Source organism: Typopeltis vanoorti, chromosome 14, assembly GCF_054136105.1.
Source record: "Typopeltis vanoorti isolate ZY-2024b chromosome 14, IOZ_Tvanoo_1.0, whole genome shotgun sequence".
In the NCBI taxonomy this organism is placed as follows: Eukaryota; Metazoa; Arthropoda; class Arachnida; order Uropygi; family Thelyphonidae; genus Typopeltis; species Typopeltis vanoorti.
This window is the reverse complement of record NC_143562.1, coordinates 16,209,828-16,237,657: the sequence shown is the minus strand read 5'-3', so window position 1 is coordinate 16,237,657 and position 27,830 is coordinate 16,209,828. Positions and strand designations below refer to the sequence as shown.

The following is a 27,830-nucleotide window of genomic DNA, read 5'->3' as shown; positions in this document are numbered from 1 at the left end:
TTGTGGTTAGTATTATTGTCATATCTATCAGTACATTCCACTCTTCATGTAAAAAATCTGCTTCTTTACTCAACTGCTAGGACTGGCTCTGCGTAGGCAGAGAGTTAGATAATCCAGAAATCCTACTTTAGAGGCCAAACATAGAACTTTTTCAAGCTACTTCAGACTGAATGAGCTGGGTGGATAATCTTTCCTTATGCTATACAATCGATAGGCCGTGTAGCTCAGTGGAAGTGCCGCTTGGTCGCTCGAAGTTTGACTTAAGTTCAAGTCTAGTCGCCGACTGGAGGAACTTTTTCTAAGCCTTTCTTCGACCGTTCCCGAGTTAGTTGATCTCTGGCATGGGCAAGCAGGTTTTCCTCCCGGAAACTCGGGTTTTTCATTCCGTAAACTCAAGAAAATCGACCGTAGTACCCACATTATTTCAGACAGTGACATATCATGTTAGGTACCAAGAGATGTAGTCTCACTCTAAACCATCTGAATGCACCCCACACCATTACTCCTCCACCACCAAACTTTACTGTGGGTACAACACACTGTGGTAACAAGCATTCACCAGGCTGCTTCCACGCCCACACTTTGCCATCAGAATGGAAACAGGTGAACCTTGATTCATCGGTTCAGAGTACCATTTTCCACTGGTCAATTGTCCAGTTCACATGCTCTTTGCACCAGGCCTTGTTCATTGTTGTGATGTTCAGCTTGTGTGCTCTTCCATGGAAACCCAGTAAATGGAGTTCTTTTTGTACAGTATTAGTGCTTACCATGGTGTTACTGGCACTCTGGAACTCATCATGGATGGTCTGTGCCAATTGTAGCCGGTTTTTGCTTGCCACTCGTTTTAACACCCTCCTGTCCCTGTCAGCCTTTTTTGGTGGCTGCCTTGGGTATTTTCCTGCATTAGTGATGCCAGAACATGTCCATTTGTTGATCACATCACCAACAGTTGATTTTGGACTCCAGTTGAGTGGCAATGACACATATGGACATGCCGCCAATGTGACAGCCTACAATGACACCTCTCTCAATAATCTTCTTATGAATCTGCTTTTTTCCACTAAATTTTGTATACTTCATTACAATGATTAATTCTCATAATTAAAAACTAAATTAAAATAAAAGCAAGCAAATGACACTTGTTTTCATGAAGTGACAGTTATCTATACCTGTTACTGGGAAACAGAAAATGGCTTTATCAATGTCTTTTTAATGTAATCACCAAAATTTTCATGATTTTGTTAAGTGCTCTTTCTGAACTCAAACAGGGGAAAATATCTAATGATTTATTAGGTTTTATGGAAAAAGTTCAGTAAGGCCAGTTTTTAATAATATAATTCATCACTTGCCTTTTGCTGATGTTTCAGTTTGATTTACATGAAAGTTATTCTATTAAACTTCATTTAAACAAAAGAAATCATAATGGAATTGCTAGCAATTATATGAAATGTCATGCATTAGTTACATACACTTATTTCCATTGCTTTTTAATCTTTTGAGTTTTAAGAGTTAATATGTATTTAAATTAGCTGTTTCACTTGAACATTTATTAATTATATATTTTATAGGAACTGAGAGACCGTATGAAAGCCTTAGAAGAAGAACAGGACAGAGTAATGTTTGCCATTCATGGTATGCAATGTCACATGTTAAAAGAAAGTTCTCCAATTAGCTGTCCTGCTCTGTTTTCTAATTCAGAAACTTCTCCCACCAGTGGTTGCTGCTCTGATAAATCATTTTCTTCATTACGAAAACAGGAATCAGTTACAAAGCATCTATCTCTAACAAATCCTTTACCAAAATCTTTTTCAAACCCAGGATATTTAAAGTATTTTACAAAAAATAATTCATTACCTGCAAAATTTAACCACATACGTACTAGGTCTTCAAACAATAAGGAGGAGAAAAACATTAAAGAGGCCACAATTATTGCTCTATCTCCTTCTGCAGGGCCTGAATGTGGAAAGCGTTGTGAAAGCATGAAAGAAGACAGTGGAGTGGATACAGATTACAGAGATCAAGGCAGTGACACAAGTTTTCAGGGCTATGTTGTCAATGATAGACAAACATATAACTCAAACAAAGAAGATGAACTTTTAGTTCTTCTGGATGTAATTGGTCAAAAGGGAATTTTGCTTTGCAAGAGAGTTGAAGAAATGGAGAAACAACAACTTAAATTTCCTTCAGGTAACAGCAGCAATGTAAGTTCTTTAAATCTGGATACACTGCTAACAGAAAAGGTAAATTTGCAGAAACAGCTGTCATTAGTAAAGGCAGAAAAAGATATCCTAGAAAAGCAGTTTAATGAGTTAAAGTTAACAACAGAACTTTTGGTTGAGGAAAAGAAAAAATTAGAGGAAAAATTAGAAATGGTCTTATCAGAAAAACAACAGCTTGAAGTCAGAATACATGGTCTTCATGGCCAGTTTGTAAAAACAAGTTCTACCAAAACAGAAAATGTTTTACTTGAAGAAAGTATGAACAAATCACTTCTAAGACAGCCTAGTTTTGACAAACTATCGAGAAACAGAGGGAAACTACAGAGTCGTGAAAGTTGTTCTAAAGCATCAGCTGTTCTTCAAGAAAATAATGTTTTGGAACTGCAACGACAGCTACTGACTTACATAATGGAAAATGATATTCTTCAAACCAAACTTGCCCAGAGGCATTCTTTAAAACTGGCCCAACAAACAAAATCCGAGAACCAGCTTCGGGAAAAGGTAAAAAAACTATTAAAAGATAACGAGGATTTGCATGTCATATCAGAAGAAGCAAAACTAGAGTTAACAGCAGAACAAGCAAAGGTCAAGATATTGGAAAAAAATTTAAATGCTATCCATCAAGAACAGAGGTTAGAAAATGATTTAGGTGGTTCATTGCAATGTGAACATTCTCAGAACATGCTATGTGAACACAGAGGCTCATCTTTAGATGCTTTTAAGAGACACCACAGCTTGCCCCCTGATTTTGCTTCTCAGATTCCAGATAGACAGAGATTTAACTTAAGTAATTCTGAGGCTGCATTGCCAACGATCACTTTTAGACACATCTGTGAAAACAATGATCAGTATTGTTCTTATAATAGTGAACAAGCTAGTAATGAAACACTAATAAATTTTGATGGGGTGCACCAATCAAGCCTTTCTGTGCCTTCACCACATCACACATTTTGGAGTGCATCTACTTTTCCACTTCAGTCAAATGCAGTATTTTCTCCTAAATCTTCAGGTATTCATGAGCCACCTAATACAGAATGGGACTATCACAAAGCAAATATTATAGAGCCCAAGTCTTCCAGAGATGAATGGATTAATGCTTCTGACCAAAATGATTTGAGTAGCATATGTAGTGAATTTGATCCCCTTCTAAGTGAGAATCCTCCAGAAGAAAAATTTATTGATTCTCTTAATCCTGCTACACCAGTAAAACACACACAACTCTCTTCCATTGGTGATAGTCTGCACAGTAGCAGTCTTGATCAAGGACGTGCCACACCTTTACTATGGAAAGACAGTCCTGTGGAAGTAACCCCTACTCTTTCTTCTCCGTTTCCATTTTTCATGAATGTTTCCAGTAACCAAAAAGATGCAAGATTTGTTCATTGTAATCAGCCTACAGCTGTTCTAGGTAAAGGAGGAGGACAACATCAAGTTAATATTTTTGACTGTTTGCCCCCAGCCCCTGACTTTCCCTTGCTCTAAGTCATGATTATGTAAAAAAGATGTAAATAGTTGCGCAAAAAAAAAAAAAACTTAAGTTTCTAAGTCTGTAACAAAAATTTGATATTAATGTAAAAGTACTTCTGATGCACTCAGATGTATTTTTCAGCATGCCATGTCCATAAACATTAAAAGTATTTGTAGTGTCAAATTTTTATTCTTTTAGATTTTGGATTATTTTTAACCTTGATTGAAATCCCAAACAGTGAGTTAAACACTCACCACATACTTTTGAAGTTGAGGGTGGAGGGGGGGGGGGGTGGAATTATAAATCCTTTGGAAAACTTAATTTTTTTATATATGTATAGGACAGCTCCTTTATTTAAAAGTGACGTTTATATAATACTGCATATTAGTTGGATATTTTGGCTATTCTATAATTCAGTTAAAAATATTGTTTTTATTTATTATTAACTGTTAAGCATTAAATTCAATTCAGTGTTTTGCCAAAATGCGTGCTCATGTATGTGATAATTTTCTTTTTTGGAGTGAAATTTCAGAGTTATGTGGAAAACTAACTGGAACATCATTTATTAGAAAATTTTGAAACTTTTTTTTAGCCTTTTTATATATACTAAATAATTTTAGAATTACTGTATTGATCTTTAAAAAATTTGAAGAATATCCAAATGAGTTTTTAAATTGAACTCTTTGAAATTCACTGTTGTTTACTACCCTTTTTTTTATGAAATTGTATTATTCATTGTTTTATTTTTAATTGAACAGTCACAAATGTTTTTGTGTTATGCTGATAAGCATGTTTTCTGTTCAGTGGTATGCTGTTTCTGGATAGGTGATATGTGTGCCTGTAAAGAAATGCATGTAATATTTGCATTAGTAATGGGATTGCATAAGTATGTGGAGTATTCTGAACTTGGAAAATAATTTTATAAATTTAATACATTATTCCTTAATGACAATGCGACAGTAAATGTCGAAACTGAATTGAATTTAATACATTTAGTCAAATATCTTAGAAAGTCATTGTTTTACTAAATTTTCTTGCTATTGACATCTTCCATTTATGATTTTTGATGGTGGATTTTACAAGATGTTCTACTTCAATTTTCTATTGTTAGTTTATAGATTAAAAACTCAAAAAACAAATGTATTCAATATTTTCTTCGCACATCTTCAATAATGTGTTTTGTAAAAATTTAATAAACAGTTCATTGTGAACTTAGTTAATAGAAGACATTAAATCAGATATGATTATATCATAAGAGTGCCTTGAGCTGTCTACAGAAAAGTTTGAATCATTGATGGAATCCAGGTTTTAGTTAAGGAGGGATGATTGACTAGTGGGTGGGATATGATTGAGAATTTTTAGTTTTATTAATATATTTAACTTTATTTTTTGCTAATAATATTTTTAATGTCTTATTCAGAAAAAGCATACTGACAGGTTTCACATTTGCTGTTTATTAAAACTGAAAATTCAATATTAATTTGTTCTGATTTCTTGAGGAAAGGACTGTTCTCCCTTTGAATCTGACCTAAGGTGATGAGAGAAGTGTCGAGTTAGTTCATGGAAAGTGGACTGAATTATACATCAGTCATCTATGTTACTGTTCAATTTATGCAATCCAGATTAGTGTGTCACTTGAGATGTGCAAAAAAAAAATATTATTTAACATGGACGTTAGAAATCTGTTTTTATTCTTTTGCATATCCTCTCTCAAAATAAGACTTAGGTACCAAGATTGACACGGAATAAATTGTTTGGAGTAGCCTTCACTAGAAAATATAACATTGCACCCTTTAAGTTATAAAGTAAAAAGTAATTATGGAAGTAGTAGACATAGCCGATTATTATTGTACAGCTCTTTATTATAGATAAACAGTTTGCATTATATATTATTATATATAGCATAGTTATTATAATATATTTTCTTTTGTATTTTTTAAAATTTCATATGGTAATATTTATTTTTTATGAAATATCTGTGATAGACTTCAAAAATAGATGCTTGAAATAGAACCAAATGAACTCTAACACATCCGAACTTAGTATTTTTCCATCATTCACAGGGTAATCTGTGTTTCTGATGTTTTTTATTCTATTTTTGTTAATAATCAGATTTGAACTTGTTACTCAGAAAGCATGAATAAAACAAGTGTATATTCTTTTGTAATAATCACTATTGCTGAAAGATGTTGAAAGTTTATTTTTCACTTGGTTAGACTATAATAAATTTAGTTTAATCCTTTATCCAAGTGTGAGCAAACAAAGTTTGCGCCTGAAAATATCTTCAGGACTGGGGTAAGGTAGTACAATACTGGGCAACTCGTAGCAAAGGTGGACCAAGCTAACATCACTCCTATCTTAGTATTTCCCATAATGCAAAACACATCTTCTTGCGGATATGTATAATGTTATGCATTAAGGGAAGGGCCACTACCCAGACTAGTTTCGACCTTTATTGAGGTCTCTTCAGTGGAAGCCAGGCCCAGAAGTGGAGATACCAGGCAGAAGCAATAGCGAGGTCATCCTTACCTATAGGAGTTGCCAAAAGGTGTGCCACCTTTGCTACGAGTTTCCCGGTGTTGTACTACCTTACCCCAGTCCTATATTTTCAGGTGCAAACTTTGTTTGCTCACACTTGGATAAAGGATTAAACTAAATTTATTATAATCACTATTGCAGTGTTTGTGTGTGTCATTGATACCCAAACAATGAGCAAGATCTTACCCTGCTGTATCAAGTCCCAATTAGGTTATGACAAATATAAGTGCTTTTCAACTGAAGATGAGCTGGCTGGTGCTGTACACAAGTTGTAGGGTCTTTGCTTACAGAAACGGTTTTTACTCTTCCACAGAATGCAGTTTTTGAATACATGCAATTAGTAGGTATAATTAATTGCACAGTTTGAGGTGTCATAATTATAAGCAACAAGTCATTCATTTTTAGGCAGCCTAAGCAATTTGATTTTTTCAATATTTTTTATTAATTTATTATATTTTTAAAGAATAATGTATATTAAAATGTGTAGGAAATAAGTATATCAAATCAAGAAACGATAAATGCTTTTGCAGGAGTTGTAAAAGCATGTATAAATGACAGTATGTACCATTGTACACAGTAACGGAGGAAATTTTTATATTATCCATTATTAAATACTTTAAACATGTTAGCAAGTTTTGAAGTATAACTGAATTGGCTGTATATTTCTTAACTAAATGTACTATATTAAGGCATTGATTGATATTAAAACATGGTCATGATTTAAGTAGAGCTAAGGTGAGATATGGACCTACCTCTTGCTGGGCTCTAACAAAGATGTTCATAAAACATATACAAGCATAGTGAGATTTATGCATAAGCTAGACAAGCTACACCTTATACTTCACATTACAAGGATCTCTTCCACAACAACTTTAAATCTGGCCCTCCTGCATGCAAGTGAAAGGTGTTCATAATTGATGATGATAAAAATCTTTGCACCAAACTAATGGATTGGGCATCGGTTTAAACAGTTTTTATCATTACATTTTGTTACTAGTTAACGGAACATCTGTTCCAAAACTTTATTTTGGTTGACACTGACACATTTTTTAACACTTCAATAAAACCTAATGGTAAATTTGGTTTCCTGAAATCTGCAAAAGAAACATGCTTCCATACAATAGTTTCTTGGATGATGAAGCAGTCAGTATGTATTGTACCACATGATAGGATGCATGCTATTTCAGAATTTCTCTGTTTGAGTTTAGCAGACTCCATACGTGATACTTTAGTTCACTGCACATATCCTACAAAATTGTTAGATGGTAGGTAAAAAGTGCTAGATGGAAAAGGCCTGCATATACATATAGCATTAATTTTCCTGTAATATCATTTGACAATATATTTTTATTTGCAAATAAGAAATTCCAATTATGTCACTTGCAAAATATTAAGGCAAGTTATTGTAATTAATGGTAAAATTGTAACATATAGCATGTATAATCTGTTTATCAAATTCACATGGAATGAGAAGTTTTATTAATGCAAAACATTAATGTTTTTGCAGTTATTATTTGATAGGATGGATGTGCTAAAATCTAAAATATGTAGTTCGAGAAATCATTTGCTGTCAACCAAGCGAAGCCAAATTTTTTATCTAAAGCCTAACTCCAGTAAATCTCAATTTGGTAGCACATATAAATGCAATCAACTCTCCTGAAAGATGATCTTATCTTTATAGTAAAAAAGCTCATATCAAGAAAGGCAAACTACTCTCAGGAGAGATGGTATTCATTCGTAGTACAGTAACAAACCGGTTTATTGTAAAATTAGACTTCACTTCTGTAGCATGAAGTTGAAAGTCAGAAATTGTGTTTTTGGCAAATGTTTTGTTTGTTTCATCGAATTATATTTGTAGTCACAAAGCTTGAATATCCTTTTGATGTTATTTTTAGGGCATATTGAACCAATCATGGAAATGTTTGCTCTTTGAAAAACAAATTCAGCTTATCAGTGCACCTGAATGTTTTTATGTAAGGAAATATTATTTCTGTTGAGTTATTTAACCATTATCCATTCTGCTCAGATGTCAGCTGTGTATATATAAAGTATCATTTATATATATACATTTGGATTTATTGGGTAGCCTAAGTTTCAGCTTTCACATGAAGATGTATCATTGTTAAATGTGTAACTTTTTCTTTATCACCTATCAGGCTTTTGTCATTGTTATTTTTAAGAACATTGTATTGGCCATGCTTTGTCAGCCAGCTGTCTTTGTTTAGATATCTTATATATTGCAATAGCATTTAAAAATGGAAAAACAGTTAATATTTTTTAACCAGATTTTTTGGTTCTGGTTAAATTGTTGTGTTCTCTTTTCAACCCAAACGTTGAAAAGAGACCACAACTTTTATAAACAGGCAAGTGCATGTTACAAATATCATACATTACAAGCATATAGAGATACAGATTGTAAATTCATTTGTAGCAGAATATATATATATATATATATATATATATATATATACACAAACATGAGGGGTATTTTGCAAGATTACTTCCCAAAGTGGAAAAGTTTGAGACAGTTGTTCTTAGGTTGAATCAGAGCTTCACATTTTTGACACATTTATACAATCTTTCTAGTAAACATTTTGTTATCAATATGTTTCCTGACATAGCAGATTCTATGCATAGCAGATTCACCTGCTCCGTAATATGAAAGACCACAAGAAATGCTCATTACTGAGAGAGAGGAAGGAAAATGTTGATTTTTTTTGGATTGTAGAAACATCATTAACTTGTGAACCAAATGAAGGAGTTCCCTCTTGGTTTACAGTACACCACCGAGCCTTGGATAGCTTTTCCAACAAGCCCTTGGTAGAGAGAATGAGCATCCTAAAAATGTCCTCTTCAGGAAAACAAAGATGGTAGATGTTTTTTATAATAGAAATGAGTGTAGTTATAACTACACAGTAGTTCCTGTTGTAAAAGCCTTATTGGAGTGTGAGGTATGCATGAACAATATGTTAAGCTTTTGTTTTTAATTATTGTAATGTCTATTACTTTGTCTTCTGTCTTTCATCATATTAATATCCTCCATGGAGAGGAAAGCTATTAGATAAGATCCAAATATATTAATAGAATTATCCCTTTCTTAAAACATTGCAGAGGAGCAAAAGTAATTCCTTGTTAGCATCTCTGGCTAGCCTTTAATATATGAGATTTTTGTATTACTCAAAGAACTTGATATGCTGTTGCTCTTAAAAGAATTATAGTAATGATAACATTGATAACAAAATGTTCCATATCACATACCAGTAAACTTTCTTTTGAAGCAGCACATGGCATGAAGGTTTGTAAATATCTCTAAATAGTAAATGATTTTCATTGTCCTTAATCTATCAGGGGAGTAGAAGCAGAAAAAATTATTTTTTTTTTTTTTACTAAACACTTACCAAAAAATCTTTTTATCAGTAATATCACTGTCAAAATAAATCCTTACATATATTAAGGTAGTACACTGACACAATATTTAGGTCTAATTATGCATAATGTTTAAAAGCCAATAAAAAAAAAGTTAGATTTTTCTCTAACCACCATAGCTTGATATCTAAATTTAAATTCATTGTGACAACCTTCATTGACTCCAGAACTTGTAATGATTTCAGATAGCTGGAAATTCAGCTATAATGTATGAGCTCTCTCTCTCGTGTACACACACTCACTCACTTATATGGAGAGATTTATGCTACTTTGAGTCTTTTTCACTAGGCTGAATTTGCTAATCAAAAATGATATTGGGAGATTTACATTCCAGGCAGTGGCATATTTAGGTATAGGCCCAGGCCTAGAGCGGCAAATTTTGAGGGGCAGCAGAAATTTCCGGGCTCTCATTTTTATAATTATATTTATATTATGAATTTATGATATAAATAGGTTATGCATGTAAATCAACATGTTCATTAAATATGGGGGGGGCACTTTCTGCAGGCCTAGGGATGGGAAATACCTAAATACTCCACTGATTCCAGGCAGACAAAAAAATGCATATATATGGAAGTATCTCTGGATTATCATGTTGATGACATATCATTTAATGAAGATCTTAAATACTATGCTTCATCAAAATACATTATTTCTGCAGTTGCTCGGTTTATATATACATGCTTGCAAAACATACCTGAATGCAAACAAGACTCAGTGATGCACCGAGTGAAGCAGCACTTCTCAGAAGCTTAAGTTTTGTTCAGGTTCTTACTGACATTATGTTTACTGTAAATATACTAATACATGAAAAAGATGTGTGAAATTCAGCTTTGCTGCAGGTAATCTGCTTTGATTACCCACTTTTTTTTTTTTTTTCCAACAACAGAAAATTTTAAGAAAACATTCAGATTTATAAATTTATTTATAATAATCCTAATCCATAAAACGTCAGGTGGAAACTCATAGTATTTTCAGTGCCACCAAAACTAGATCACTTTCTCATATTTTTAAGCTTCAAAACTTATAAAAATTGGAGAGAGTACCATCTCAAACTTTTTAACTTTTGGCATTCTTTTTAATATAATTATGCCAGCCTGGTTGGCTGAGTGGTTAGTGTATCTGCTCTCCAGCCCAAAGACTGCGGGTTCAAATCCCTGCATGGGTGTTTGTGATTGTTTGTGAAGATACTAGTGTTGGGCGGTAGATCACGTTGGTGTAGATGACGAAGGTTGGTAGAATGGTGGAGACAGAGTTGTAGAATAGATGCCCTCCCTCGATGAGTCTTTGGACTCCCTGGAGGTGTTATGTAATAATAATAATGTGTCAAAAAATAATTGCAGGATATGTTATCGTACATATATTTGAAGATTTATATATTGCATTGTATAAGTGAATTTGTTTGCAAGTAGCAGTGGACATCAGCCAAATAAGTAACCATGGTTTTCTGTTTGTGTTTATTCAATTAAGTTTGTCATTCTTTGAAATGATAGTGGCATTCTAAGATGCCACCAATGTTTCCTCTAATTTTTGGTAGCCCATGTGCACATGAAACGCATCGTGCACAACTTTCTTGTCTCAGACTCAATATGTGTATGCTGGTATAAGATTTCTCATATTAATGTTGCTGTTTTTTCATCTAGCTATAACCTGAAAACTGCAAGGACTAAATTAAGTTGCTTAAATCCATATAGCTACAAGAAACCATCATTTGCACAAGTTCAGATGACTGCTATTTAGACAGTAGACACTAGACAAATATGCCTCTGCGACTTGCCAATTGGCAGCATCAGTTTATACCATGGCATAGGCTAAAGTAACTAATTAGAGCATTGTTAAATTGGAATGGGTTAGAGAGATATTGGAGTGATTTATCATATAATTTAGTTTTATAGTATGTTCAAAAATTACTCGCCATAAATTAGAAACTCTGAAAGCAGGCATTTTGTGCATGTAGTTACTAGGGATGTGCATTCCTTTTTGATTGTGTGTATGTCTACAGATTAGAGAGAACATCAAATGCCACTGTCATTTCAAAGAGTAACATAAGCCCACTTTGTTAATTTCTGCTGTAGAGACCAGAGATTGTACTTTTATCCAAACTGCTTCAAGCCATTAATAAGTATTGATCTTACACTGAGCATTGAAAATAATTTGCCACCTTGAATATATTATAATTATTTTCTTTCTTCTCTGCCCCCCCCCCCATCCTTGGTGGGATCTGTCTGAAATTCTCTCATCACCCATCATTTGCAAGACTGACTGAAAAACTTCATGTTTGTAATTCTGCACATTTGAATAGAATTATTCGCAGAATATTCTTAGAAATAATATATTAGTATTATTTTCAGGCCTCCGTGGAGTTAAGATTTCATTTAAATTACGGACTGCACCTATAGTACCTTGCCTTGAAAACATTGTTTGATCATTTACCAGCCATTTTGGCAATGCATTCCATTAATTCAGCACTCAACAAAAAATCTTTTCACTTCCTTACTCATATAACCTTTGTACAATTTCTAGCGATTTTTCATTCTCCCATCTGATAATGCCTTATACATTTGACAGTTCCACTGTCAATTGTATAAGGCACTATCACCTCCTTATCCTGCTTGTCAGGATTCTTCATTATAGTAGTAATTATCTGGGTAACCATTACAACTTTTGCACATATCCTGATTTTCAGTTCCCTATTCATCAAGAACCTTCACCTGATTAACCTCTTTCATCTTCTTTGACCAAAATGTTAATGCTACACAGTGATCAGCATTCATTTTGATACAATTATGGAGATTACTACCGTGTAAAGAATAACTTTAATTTCCCAACATTTCCATATTAAGGTCATCTAGAGTATACACAGACAAGCTACATTACAATTCAAACAGCTTAAAAAAATTTTAGTGTTACTTTTGCATACTGTTTGAATTGTAATATAGCTTGTTTGTGCACCAGATGATGACCTTAATATGAAGGTCATCATCTGGAGTACACACTGAAAAATTGAAACAATTATAATTCTTAACATGCCAGTAGTCTCCATAATTTTATGATTTGCACTTCTCTCATCTCCATAAAAACAGAGGCATGATTTTAATTGCATCACATATCCACTACTCATAAATAGATAAACTTCAACTCTCTCTTTTCAAGTTTTACCCTTCGGTGATAACATCTGCAGCATACTATAACTATTTTATGAAGTTCATAAATAACTATAGAATAAGCTGGTGACGACACTGATATGCTGAAATATTTTAAAACTGAAAAAAAATGAATCTCTTAAATTAGCAAGTACTCGTTAAATTTGTATTCTTTTGAAATTAAGTTATACAGAAGAGAAACTTTTTATATTCTTTTGAAATTAAGTTATACAGAAGAGAAACTTTTTATATGGAAATATTATTGAAATTTTATGTGAATAACTGATAGGAATTAAATGTGAGCAACTTTTTTATACAAGTTTTCTCTATACAAAATATTATGATCTCTAATTGACTTAGTTGAAATATTATTTTAATATGTCACTGGTGCCCTTGCCAGCTGCCCCAATGCCATAGCATTCCTATGCTTTTGTTACCATCTTAAATAAAGCATTATGTACCTCATAGCCGTTGGGTATTCAAAATGTGACTAGTGCTCTTATCTGTTAGCTTTGATAGTTGATTAGATCCAGCAGCTCCCAATCGAACCAAAGCCAACAACCAATCAGAACACAGTCACATTTTGCACATGACATTAATGCCACTTATGTGTATGTTGTCTGTTTAATTTAGACAAAATATGGGATTTAAATCAGCATGTTTATACATTTATTAACCAATAATAATAAATGTTGTTACTAAGTGGAATTCAGAACTGATTTACAAATATATCTGTATTCAAGAATTATTTCAGTCTCACTAATACTTGAATAAATGTTGTAAACACAATTTCCTCAGCATATGTGAAATAGTTCTGTTAAAGCAAGCATGAGAATGCAATAATTTACCTGTATTTATTTTAGCATTGAACAAAAAACTGTTAGTGACTTTAATTTGAGATGGTATTAATTGTGAAGGAAAAATTTTATGCAAAGTCATGACATGTTTAAAAGCATCGTAATGCTATAGTATATACATATTCCTTTTAATTTAGTAGTGTTATTTAAAATGTTCTATTTTGACTGTATGAATTATGTATATAAAGAACTTAATATTCCAGTATTTTTTGGAGGTATAGTTTGTGTACATAAATCTGTGTATAATGTCAGAAAATAAAAAAGTTTGATATCTAAATTAAACTAATGTACTATATTTGCATTCAAAACATATTGCACAACTTAAAATTATTATGGTAATGACTTGGAAATTTATATATATAAATAAATGAATGAATGAATGCTGAGATTCTCATCCTGTGAAGTAATCAGGTTTGTTAATTTGCTACAGTTGCATTTTTTTCCCCTTCATAAATTGGTTGATGAATAGCTTGCTTAAAAATGTTATATATTGCTTCATGCAATCTGGACAATAAAACAAAAAGACAAAGATTAACAACAGCAGAAATGAAGTTTATGAGAAAAACTGCAAAGTATACCCTTATACCCTATTTGATCACAAAAGAAACGAAGAAATTATGAAAGAATTAAACTAAGAACCAGTAATAGAAAAAATTAAAAAATATATAAACATAAATGGATGGAACACGTTCAAAGAATGAAAACAGAAAGATTACCAAAACAAGCCATTAGGAAAAAGAAAACCTGGATGTCCTCTTAAACGATTCAACGATGACTGGCACTATGAGATTTTTTTTTTGGTGGTTTTAATCCTAACAAAAGGCGAATAAATTGGGCTGCTAGGTTAATTCAGCAGTGCAGTCTATTCAGTATTGTCAAAAATAACGACAGGTTATTAGAGTTAGCTGAAAATAGTACTAAGGTCAATAACAAATGGGGATTCATTGTACACAGAATTTTAACAGTGTTCAGAGTGGGCTAATTCGCACACAGTGTGATTATGGGGAGAAAGGAATATTGCATTTTATGTATACTAATGCCTGAAGTATTTGGAGTAAGTTTGATGAATTTTTGTCATTACTTAGTTCTACTTGGCTAAAAATTATAGGAATTAGTGAGACTTGGTTAACTAAGAATGATTTAGTCATACAGATTGAATGTAAGGGATATAATATATCTTCAGAGAGGACAGAATTGGAGGAGTTTTACTAATGATAGATGAAGTGTTAAAGTCAAAAAATGGTAGAAGTGTCTTAAGATGCCAGACATGTAGAGGGTAGTTCATTTGAGACTGTTTGGTATGAGATAGAAATCAAAAGGATGAAATATGTAATTGGTTGCTGCTATAATCCAAGGGGTATGAGGGAGAATGTCGATGTATGCATTGGCAAATTAGTAAGATGAGTGGATGACGTGTAATTATTATGGAGGATTTTAACTATGGGGACAGATTGAGAGAAGGAATTGGAGTTTATACAATTAAGAGATAACTACCTGAGACATGTAATGGAAGGGACAAGAGGTTTGAGTGTTAGATCTGGTCATAGCATTGGAGAACATATCAGTAAGTAATTTAGATGCACTGTCTCCACTTGGGGAAAGTGATCATGTGGTCTTGACTTGGGAGATCGCATTATGTGCTGAATATTCTGTTAAGAAAAGTTGTGTGGAATTAGAAGGCTGGTGATTATGAAAAGCTGAGAAGTCATCTGTGGCATAAAAAATTAAAGGGGAGAGAAGTTGACGGTGCATGGGAGATTATCAGGGAGTATTTAATGAAAGCTGTATCTGACTATATTCCCAGAGTCGGGAGGATGAATCAGGTAGGAGTAAGATGGATGAATAATATCAAGTGAGAGTTGCAGATAAAGAAAAAGGTAATGAGCAGTACAATGTACAGTACAGGCAAGAAGGGTGATGAGTCCAAAAAAAAAAAAACTTAATGAGTTCTTTGTAAAAGGAGGAATAACTTTGGAAGGATGACTTTAAAAAGTGTTAATGGTAAGGAAATTACGTAGCTAATCAAATAGTTCAGTTGCTTAGTGATCATTTTACAAAAGTGTACCATCTTGGTTGTGATATTGCAGTGCCGAATGTGTCATTGACTGATGAGAGTCTAGTGATAGAAGAATTTAGAGAAGAAATTATCTTGCGCATTCCATTAAAGCATAGGCTGAAATGCCATCTAACCCAATGGCAGTGTTAGCATTAAGGCATTTCAGCCCATGCTTTAATGGAATGTGCAAGATAATTCCTTCTCTAACTTGGCTGTTTAAGCCTCAGTTCTGGTAAAATCTCATTTGAGTGGAAAGAGGGGAAAATTATTTCACTGCATAAGGGGGGGGGGGGCTCCAGGACAGGTAGCAAATTATAGACCAATCAGTATGTTGGGAGTGGTGGTGGTGGTTTTGGAAAAATTAATAAAAGAATTCAGGACTGGGTGGACAGCAATATGATACTTTATAAGGGGCAACATGGTTTTGAGAAGGGTAGATCTTGCCTCAGTAACTTGATTACTTTCTATAATGAAGTAACAATGGAGTTGGATGAAGGAAATCCTGCTGGACTTTGCAAAGGCATTTGACAAGATTCCTCATGGGACTGTTGCATAAATTAGAGCAAATAGGTATGGATTAGAGGATGGCTAGTGGATAGATATCAAACTGGTTTATGGTGGAGCAGAGTCCAGTAGAAGGCAGATGACTAGTGATGTGTCTCAGTGCTTGGTTCTCTATTGTTTATTTTGTACATCAATGATATTGGGGATACTTTGAAAGGAGATATCCACTTGTTTGCTGATGATGGAAAATTAGGAAGAGCAATAGTCAATTCAGATGATGTAGATATCTTGCAGGATGACTTAAATAAGCTGACGGTTTGGGCTAAACTAAATGGCCGCCAGTTTAACGTGGGCAAGTGTAAGGTGATGCACTTTGGAAGGATGAAATCACGCGCTGTTTACTATATTATTAATGGAACTGAACTGCAAGGAGTTGGTGAGGCGTGGGAGTTATTGTGGACAGAGAACTTAAGTTTCGAGAGCAATTGCAAGGGTTGCCTAAACTTCACATCAAATTACGTGGTTATTGAAGAACACACTGACGAGCAGGGATAAGGAAGTAATTGTCCCATTTTATAAGGCATTAACACCTCGTTTGGACTATTGTCACCTGGATTTCTGGGTGATGAAGAAATGGTGGGAAGATTCAGAGATGGGCTGTGAAAATTGTTGCAGGCCTCTGGGATGTTTCCTACAAGAATAGATTGATGGTCTGTGGACTTCGCAAACTAGTTGATAGAGACGTAGGAGAGGAGATATGATAGAGACATAGAAATTATTAAAAGGGTTTTATATGTTTTTTTTTCACTGTTAGTATTTGGGCCTTATATATACTAAATATGAGACATTTTTTTTGGAATTATTATTGGACCATGCTTCTTTATAAATATATGTATACAATCGTCTACAAGTTTCGCCAGCTTAAAGCCGTCTGGCTTCTTCAGGACAAGAAATGGATACACTAACATTAAATGCTAAAAAAAAGAATGCGGTAGCGACAGTAAAATTAAAATGACTCGTGACATTAAGAGCATGGGCATGGAGACTTAGTCATTGTTTGTAGATCACGTTTTATAGTTAAATGTCATCTTTAGGATTTTATAGGATTGATACTGATAACGTTTTTAAGACCAGTGCATGAAGAGAGAGAACGAGGGCCATCCTTGGAGATTGTGGTTAACAAGGGTGTTAGGACTAGATTTTTTTGCTTGGAGGGTTGTGAATGGATGGAATGCGTTGCCAGAGGTGGTTGTGAATGAATTTAAGGTATTGTATGACAGATAGTGTGCGAATAATGGTTAGTATGTCAATGTTAGTATATCAATATGTTAGTATATGTCAATGTTATATCAATAATAATAAAGTTCACATTTTAAAAGGCTTTAACTGGGTAACTACTCAGTGGAACGATTTAATAATTAACATGATTTGTGCGTCAATAGAATTTTATTTGTACTCCCTGGAGGTGTCAAATAATGTCAAATAATAATAATAATAAAAACGCTAATGCTAGTTCTAAAACTTGCCACTAGGGCAATACAATACCGTAGTACAGCGCTTCCCAAACTGTGGGCCGTGAAATAATGAAAACAAACTTAAAATCTTTTAAGACTAAGATTTTTTTTTTATCTTAAAAGAAACGTATTTAATTTTTATTATTTTTTTTTTTGTTTGTTATTTTTTCAATTTTAATCGAAAAAAAATCACACATTGGTGCGGGTTCACAAATTTTGCTTCCTGTGTATTTCGGCATTTAATGAAGGTCAGTAAACATATGCTTATTCGTATAAGTTTCATTTCAAAGCAGAAATCGAAAATTGTAGTTTCAAATATTTCACCTGATATTGGTGTAGCAGTATTGAAACACATCCATCACATTATATTGTTATTAAACTTTTATTTAAGTTAAGGGATATTACATCCCATATTGTTTCTTAGCCGAATAAGAAACTCAAAGAGTTTCATGCCGAATATAGAAACTATATAAAGTTCGGCGATTCCAAGCGTAAGCAAATATCTGGATAGTGTTACAACTGATCCATTTGGTAGTGCAAACTGGGGCAACTCATAGTAAGGGTGGCGCAAGCTCCGATCACTATTCTTGGTATTTACCCATAATGTGAACTTAGCTCCTAGGAGCTGTATTACTGTTCTACATTATGAGAGAAGGCCACTACTCAGACCGGTTTCGACCTTTATTGAGGTCTCATCAGTGATAGGTAGACCCAGCTGATGAGACCTCAATAAAGGTTGAAACCGGTCTGGGTAGTGACCTCTCATAATGTAGAACAGTAATACAGCTCCTAGGAGCTAAGTTCACATTATGGGTAAATACCAAGAATAGTGATCGGAGCTTGCTCCACCCTTACTATGAGTTGCCTCAGTTTGCACTACCAAATGGGTCAAGTGCACTATCCAGGTATTTGCTTACGCTTGGAATCGCCGAACTTTATATAGTTTATATATTCGGCATTAAACTCTTTGAGTTTCTTATTCGGCTGAGAAACAATATGGGATGTAATATCCCTTAACTTAAATAAGTTCATGTCGCTGAATTGAAGCCTTTGGCTCTTCATATAATTAAACTTTTATGTTTTTAATTCTTTATTACTAATCGTTTTACGTTTCATGTGCTTGTATTGCAAATGTACAATAACAATATATCTATATAAAATATGAGATAATGTGCCATATCAAACGTGTATGTAAGATGCTAAAAATGTAATATTTGCATTTGATTTTTGCAATATTCACTGTGTATGTTTTGTATTGAATATAAATACAATAAATATAATAATACATGTCTATATTATGATTTTTTTCGAGGGGTCCGTGAAATATTTTAATTTTTCCAAAGGGGGCCCTGACATCCAGAAGTTTGGGAAGCACTGCCGTAGTGGGTAATTCAAAATGTAGGATACATACGACGCGTTGTGTGGTTACACAGTAACGTTCGATATGCTGATCCTGCATTGTCGGCAAAGTGCTGAAATCGCGAAATCTCATGCTCAACCACAGAACGTTGTTTCACTAGAAATATTGTGGATGTGGCATTTAATGCTGGTCTTGAGCTCCACTAGTTAACTATGTGTCCACTATAGACATGTCTTGGAAGTGTCCCCCACAGTCAAAAGAAACAGGGGTTCAGATCTACCGAGCTCGCTGGCCACTCTGTACGAAAATGGCGCCTGATGATCCTGTTCTCGGTAAAATGTGTAACGTAACTGCTTGATGGGGCGACGATGTGAGGAGGAGCACCATCCTGCATAAAATTTGTTGAATCCAGGCAGGCACTGACGCTGAAATATTAGAATCAGCTAATTGACTAAGAAAGATGCATATCGCTGGCCAGTAATAGTGTAGGTAACGAGACCAGCAGGACCTAGCCCCTCGAAAAAGAAAGGTCTGATGAATTCTGCTGTCAAACCACACGAAACAGTGATCTTCGGGGAACGATGCGGAATCTGTAGCATGATGTGTGGGTTTGTGATTGCCCAAATTTTGCAGTTATGCGTATTATTCATCACGCCGCGCGCTGCTGCTTCCTACGCCATTTGCCATCCTTTCTTCCTCTAAAGCTGTGGCCCCTTCCTCTACTGTCTGCAGTTCGATGGGCTTCTGTCCTCTGCCAGGTTTGACATCTAAGTAACCCGTCTTCAAATTTGCAGATCATTTTGCATAAACCATTTGCAGTCATAGGACCCGTTTTTAATCCCTTTAATGTTGTAAACTTTCGCAATGCTGTCCAGGCATAGCTGTTATTTTGATAAAACAAAATGTCTACGATCCTTCGGGCATAGGCTTTTGATAAACTGCCACATGACAAGCTCTTAATTAAATTGAAAGAGATGGGATTGGATAATAGACTTCTGTGTTGGATCAGTGACTGGCTGTCAGATAATAGGTATCAGAAAGTTGTATATGGGGGTGCAGTATCTCGAAAGAGAAAGGTCACCAGTGGTATACCACAGGGGTAAGTTTTGGGGCCATTGTTGTTCAATTTGTATGTTAATGATATTGGGTTGGGTTTAACTAGTGATATCCAGCTGTTTGCAGATGATGCAAAACTAGGGAGAGCAATGAACAGTCAGGCTGGTGTTAATACCTTACAAGAGGACTTGAATAGATTGCTTGAATGGACAGGTAAGTGGAACTGTCAGTTCAATGTTACCAAGTATAAGGTTTTGAGATTTGGTAAGCAACGATGGGATGCCAAGTATACACTTGGTGAGGAAACTTTAACAGAAGTAGAGGAGATGAGAGATCTGGGTGTGATGGTAGACAAGGATCTAAAGTTCAGGGGCCACATTGCACAAGTTGTGAAGACATTGAATAATGGCAATGATGCAGAGAACCCTGACATGCAGAAATAGAGAGGTTATGATTCCATTGTATAAGGCCTTGATCAGGCCTCATATGAATTATTGTGCACAGATTTAGTTGCCAGATTTTCATGGTGATGAGGATATGTTGGAAAGGGTACAGATAAGATTCACAAAGGTGGTCTGGAATGTGGAGTACGAGGACAGATTGAGGGAATGTAAGTTGTAGAGCCTCGTAAATAGGAGGAAGAGGGGGGATATGATTTCATTGAGACATAAACTGGTCAGGGTTTGTTATCAAGTGGATATGGAAGATATTTTTCATAGAATTGGAGAGGGAAGTAGAACAAGAGGCCATTGCTAAAAACTGTATAGGGAGAGTGAGCAAAGGAGTGAGAAGCAGGTTCTTTGCATGGATGGTCGTTGGTGAGTCTTTCGAAATGTGAACTTTATAAATCACACTGTACTTTCAGTACCATCGACAGGGTGTAGCATAGAGGCAGCCTGCCTCACGGCGCGTCTTAATAAGGGCTCTCGTTCAGCCATATTGCGGTAGGCGCCGTCGCTACGCTAACAATTCCTGTTAGCGTAGTAAGTGCGGAAAGCAGTTTTTCCAAACTTGAACTGATTAAAAATTATTTGCGAACTAACGACCCAAGAAAGATTGGTTGGTCTAGCAACTATATCGAATAGAAACGGGCATAATTTAAATTTAGAAGAGCTTATAAACAGTTTTATTGTGCGATATCCCCGTATTGCAAACATTTATTTAATATTATTATGTAATCGTTTTGTATTAATGTTTCTCTTGTAATAAAAACAAAATAGCAATTGGAGATTTTCTTATATTTTTGTCTTATAACCCATCAGGGGTTGATATTTAATTGTTTGCCTCAGGTGCCATCTAATCTGGCGACGGCTCTATCACCACTCGCACAGCAGACCACCTTATTCTAATAGGGATCTACATACTAGAACCCTATCTCTGCGCCACGAGTGTCTACTTAGATATACTCTGTGAGTTTAACATTAACATGACTGCAAGTTCTCTAGCAAAGAGTGAATATACAGAAATATATTTACAAAATAATGCATCGATCATATCAACATAAGAGCGCCTACAAACACATACACATCATCATTAATAACAATAACAAATAGCGGATTATTACATAACAATGTTACCACTTTTTACAGCGTAAATGCCAACTGCTCCATAAACGCTAGCAACGGAACTCTACATACAAAACAAACTCGACCATCATAAAAAAAATTTCATAAACAACCGCATTAAAAACACAGATTGGAACAGTTCATTTAGTTTGGATGATCAAATAATTTTATATGAAAACTTTAATTTCCGTTTTACAAAAAAACGTTAACAAAACGTGTTTAAAAAAGAAAGTAAACAGACGGAAATCCCTGAATAAACAGCGAAATACTGAACAATTTCTTTAAAAAATGATCTCGGGAAGAGATTTAAAAGAACATTTAATGCACCCAATTACAAACATATTATAAACATTCAAGAAATCAACTAATAGCCAAAATACACTCCCTCAAAAGAAATTACTACTTCCAGAAATTTTCTGCAGACAGTGGCAATATGAAACAAACCTGATGAACTCTCAACGAATTGCTTAAAAGAAAACGTAAAACTTCCCCACAAGACGTCATCGCCAACAATTTCGGTCAAGAACCGCAACAAGTAGCAGAATCCTTCATGCAAAACTCTGTAAACAACATTACTCAAGAGAGACATCGGGAAAATCACACCCAATAAAAAACCAACTCATCAAATTCACCAGTAAACTATATTCTTTCCATCTGTCTCCAAACTCGAAATGAAGTTGCTTCTCTCAACTAGATCCTAAAACTATCCCAGGGATGGACAACATCAGGTTAAATGACTTCATAACACATTTTGACCAACTACATCCTGTAGTTTTGGAATTATTCAATGCAATACTCGATAAGGGTATTATCCACAGCAAATTAAAAACAGCACTAATTACACCTCTCCATAAACAGGGTAAAAAAAATGGCATACAAAATCACAGATCTGTTGCTGATTTACCTTTCTAAAAAAAAACATACACTAGACTATAAAATTACTTGCAAAAATACAATATAATCCATTTCGACTAAAGATGAGTTAGCCGGTCTCATACGGATGAGACCTGCTAACTCATCTTTAGTCTCATACGGATGAAAAATCCGAGTTTCTGGAAGGGAAAACCCAGCCACGTCCCCATTTTGTTTTTGTTTAATGCGAGCTAACAACCAAAAATCAATTCAATACAATTGAGAAGCACATTTTATACATCAAAGCAGAAATTAAGACACGTACTGAAATTGTATAGTGAGAAATTAAGATGAAATCAACGTTCCATAATATTTTAATGGATGTGGAGAAAAAATGCGAGTGCCTCGGATCATTGTTTATTTGCTTATAAATACATAAAATTAGGAAGACGTAAAAGAGGAAGACCTAGGAAGAGATTTTCTCTCGACTTAATTAGTAAATGTATAAAGAAAGAGGCGAGGTAAGACCCATAGACCTGATCACAACAGGTGTACTTCAGGATATTAATGAGGGGACAGCACTGATCACAAGAAAAGGAAGATCGCAGTTTTCACCACCTAACTCTCTGTTAACTCAATTTTCACTTCCTCATTCATATGTAAATAGTGGTGTGACTGAGACATCATTTTCCAATGTTCAGTGTTCTATAATTATGGAAGAATCGCTATTCGGAGACGATGCGGTAATTGATTTACCACCATCACAGATTATGACAACAGATGATATATATTTTGATAGAATGCATCAAAGTACTCTGATATATCACCTGTTTGTTTTTCATGTAACAATAGTAGCTCTTCCGTAAATTATATGGGTGTATCTGAAGCGCCTAATATCCCTAGTTGCAGTAATGATTGGTTACTTAAACAGAAACCTCAGAGGTGCCACTAAAAAAGGCGTTTTGAAGGAATCCAATGCTTGTAAAGAGGGGGGGGAAAGCCTCGGCACTCAATAGCCAATCAGTTCTAGTCTCAGTTCCACTGACTAGGCTGGAGCGGAACGTTGATCCAGTCCATTCATCTAATACTGATAGTACTAAATGCCAAACTCGAGTTGCTGCGAATCTAGAGTCCTGTGAAAATGGCCTACCTTTTATTTTTGGCCCTACATTGTCTCAATTATAATTCCTCGAAAGGGAAATAGATGTAGTCAAAAAGGAAGCGGAATGCATGAGAGCTGAATTGAGACCAATGAATACAAATATTAGGAATCTAAAGAATGATTTAGTTGATGCGAAAAGAATGGGGGGTCGGGGAGAGAGAGAGAGAGAGATTGGAAGTGACAGGAAGTCGAGAGAATGAAAGAACATTAGAATGAGAGATAATGAGAGGATGCCGTGAAAGTGTGGAAGAAAGTGAATGCATGATAATTAGAAGGAATGAAAGTGTGAAAGGAGGGGAAAACGTGTTAATAAGAAGAAATGTGTGCGAGAAAGACAGAGAGGGAGAGAGAGAGAGAGCATGGGGGAAAAGAGAGAAGGACGCTAGAGAGAAAACAGAATGTGGAAGAGATGATACCAATGGCTGGTACTAAGGACTTGAAGGGCAACATTAATCGAGTTGCAAAAGATCTGAGAGCAGTGTTAGAGCCTGTGCAACAGAAAATGGTGAGGAGTAAAGAATTGTGATTAGGAGATTGAACTTCCCATTCAATCTCCAAAAAAAAGGTAATAGGGTTAAAAAGACATCACCTACTCCCTGTGAGGAATGAATGGTGCTAGCTCATTATTATTATTATTTCAAATTGAAAAATTATTTTCATTTTTAGTGGAACGCAAAACAAGCGCCATCTATTAGACTTCGGAAATTTTTTTCAGGAGTTTTTTTTTTTTGTTTTTTTTAATTAGGAATATTGTTTTACCTCACAAAATTAGCATACGTTTGCTCTGAAGAAAATGAAAAGAGTGAAAGATGATTAAGAACAGAATACAACAGCACTACTCTTTGAAAGACAACGAAATGAGAAATAAAAACTAATATAAGACATAAAGGAAAGAACTTAAAAGAAATCCTTAATTCGTCTTAGGCTTTATATCTTTTACGTAATTTTGTCACTATAAATGGTTTGATCGAAATCAAAATTATATATCAGTGTAGCAATTTTAGTACAGATTTTAAATACCAAATTTCATTAAATTTTATACAGCCAGAATGGAATGAGAATTACTAATGTCAATTCACATGATTTTCACTAGTCAAAATTTGGAACTGCTGGACTTTTGTAAATATTGAAATACCAAATATGAATAAAATCTGTCCAGCGAGAATCCCGAACAAATTTTCGTATGAACGAACATCAAATATGAATTATACTTTCATTATCGGAACATGCACTTAATTAGATATACCAATAATCTCCCCTTCTCCCTTGAAAAAGAAAAAAAAATCTTGACAATAGAAATTATATATATGGATTTTCTGCAGACTCCGCTCTAATTTTGATAGGTGTAGCTAAAAGCGAATACACTGTCAATCCCATATTGATTAAACCGTATACATATTGAACGGATATAATATTTATCGACTGAAGAGGGATATAATAATTATAAAACTGAAAAAGAAAATCGCCCGAACAGGGACTTGAACCCTGGACCCTTAGGTTAAAAGCCTAATGCTCTACCGACTGAGCTATCCGGGCTTCTGCTGCAATGTAATTAATAATTAAATAAATGAGTTTAAACTTATGAAAATGTCATAAATTTGTTTTATTATTAGTTTAATATCTTTATTCTAGACTTTTTTAATCATTATTACTATAAGCATTTAAAGAAGAAAGTGAACGATTTAATATTATAAATGTTCGTAGCTATAGTTGAACCAATTTAATAACAAAATTAGGGAAAAACAAAATTGTGGAAACTGGAAATTACATATACTAGAAACGATTCCATATGCATTTGCTGAAAGGGAATAGAGTTAATTTTTGAATGTGAGGTAGTGGTTAAAAAAAGATGAGAAAGATTACGATATTGGATGAGAATCGGAGATGTCGAGAGAGTGAATACTAAAGGTGCTGATTGGAAACGAACGTGTTCACTTCTTTCCGCTAGATAGACAACTGCGATTGATTTAATTTTCATCTTATTTTCAGTGGCGTTTCGTTTTTTTCACATTGCAAGGGTCTCATCCAGCTCGAATTTCTACTTTCCCTCCCCTCCGCACGAAATGTGCATCAGGTTAATGTCTGTGTAGGTCAATGGCTGTGTGATATCCGATTAGAAGTCCAGTGGTAATATTTGGTTTCTAGGGAGGTAGAAAGCTTCAGCTGAGGTCTACTGAAAATCACGACTCTTCCACTGGTACTGTACCCGGTCTTGTTGGCAGACCCTCTGGACTGCGGGATCTCTCTTTGCGGGTACATCATCGATTGGATCTACGGGATAACACACGTTGATTCTATGACACTCTACTTTAATTAATTGTATCTTGTCATATCTTATCACTGATCATGAATGAGGTTGACACTGATGCCCTCATAGAGGGCTGGATCTAAACCTACTCAAGAAGTTACTAAAAAAAGTTCGAATAGGAATGGCCAGGTTTCTTAAACTTGTACTCCATGTCAAGAGACGACAAGGAGAGTGTAGTTACAACTCCAGTGGAGGAAAAGATGGATTTGGTGGTCTCCACTCCCTCAAATGGTGGTGAGATCCATGTGCGCAAAACTGCAACTATAGAGCCATCCAAAAATGATGGAATGGACGAGAATGGTCTCATTTCCGACTCCTCTGCCACCCCTGAAGAAAGGATACCACCGATTATATAACGAGAAAAGCTCAGATGGACATCCTTAAGAGTTACCATGTCCAATTTACATGCTGTGTATACACAGCAGAAACAAACGTAGACGGTGGCATCATGATCCAGCATGCCACCGTGATGGACTACCGAAGACTCACAAAAGAAATGGCTTCTAAAGGTGTCCAATACCACATCTTTCCCTCAGCTCGGAAATAAATTTGAAAGTGGTGCTCAGAGGTGTAGCCAAAGATATAACCACAACAGAAATAACTGATGATCTCTGCTATCAGGACCCGCCACCTATTAAGGTCAGCAGAATGCACAGAGCTGACAAGAGTCCGATGCCTTTAGTCCTGGTGGAGATCGATAGTGCATATAAAAACATCTATGGCTAAACTTTAATCTGTGGGCTCAAGATTATTCTGAACCTTTGAGAAAGAGGGCTTCAACCGGGCAATGCCACATATGTCAGAAGTTTGGTCATGCCAGAAGTTATGTAGAGCAGAATACAAATGATTAAAATGTGGTGAGAGCCACCTCACTAACACCTGCACCAAGCCAAAAACCGCACCTGCTAAATGTGCTAACTGCAGTGATCCTCACGAACTACAAAGGATGCACTCATTAACCAAAAAAAAAACTGGTTGAGTCAACCAAACAGTAACTTTATGCTGAAGTGGCTCGCCTAACAAAGACATCAAAAGAACAGAATTATTCAAAATCACAGCCAAATCTAACGACAATCACTACTGCTTCTCTCTCAAATATGCTACAGGATTTCATTAAATCAAACCTTTCATTGAATTCTACAAAAACATTCTCGTACGAAACCCAGTCCATCCTAAGTGCACTCTCCAATGTCCAGGAATAGAATTTTCCCAGACTCACTTCAGATTATTGCATGGAACGCTAACGGACTCAAGAACAAAATTTTGGAACTACAAGAATTTACACTGAGATATCACCCAGATATTGTTATAGTTAAAGAAACTCAACTCAGACTGGCAGATAACCCTAAATTAAGAGGATACCAGCTTCTTAGAAACGATAGGCTTGACTACCGAGTGGGCGACACTGCCATCTTCATTAAAAACTATATCAACTCATTAACCAACCCTTCAACAACAAATCTTGAGGTCACTGGAATACAAGTCTTCACTAACTCAGAGGGCAATCTTAAAATCTATGCTGCCTACAACTCCCCGTTTAAACGTTATTGTTTTCGGATCTGCACACTATACTAGGCGTCAGGGAGCCCGTCATTATCGCTGGAGATCTTAACTCGAAGCATCCTTTCTGGAACAGCAGAACCACTTGCAAAAATCTGTATCCTTTTCAACTACATAGGATCCAGCTACATTTTCATGGCTGGCCCTACCGAACCAACTCATCACAGCATCATTGGTACTGCCGACATTCTTGATATTGTCATCTTACAGAATATCAAACTTCAATTCAGTCTTAGATCACT

The 27,830-nt window shown here is 35.0% G+C and overlaps 1 protein-coding gene and 1 non-coding gene across 5 annotated transcripts in view; one reads left to right on the top strand and one right to left on the bottom strand.

The window, feature by feature from the left end:
• The window catches only part of LOC150099259 (uncharacterized), a 111,285-nt gene extending 107,415 nt beyond the window's left edge, over positions 1 to 3,870 (top strand). For all 4 annotated transcript variants that reach the window (XM_090404427.1, XM_090404426.1, XM_090404428.1 and 1 more), the window contains exon 3: positions 1,569 to 3,870. In XM_090404427.1, coding sequence (XP_090260553.1) covers positions 1,569 to 3,701 — 2,133 coding nt within the window. In that variant the 3' untranslated portion in view covers positions 3,702 to 3,870. The remainder of the gene's footprint in view (positions 1 to 1,568) is intronic.
• A 21,313-nt stretch (positions 3,871 to 25,183) lies between these two features.
• Positions 25,184 to 25,256, bottom strand: TRNAK-UUU (transfer RNA lysine (anticodon UUU)). The gene has a single exon. It is a non-coding gene; the product is annotated as a tRNA-Lys (tRNA).
• Positions 25,257 to 27,830: the final 2,574 nt, after the last annotated feature.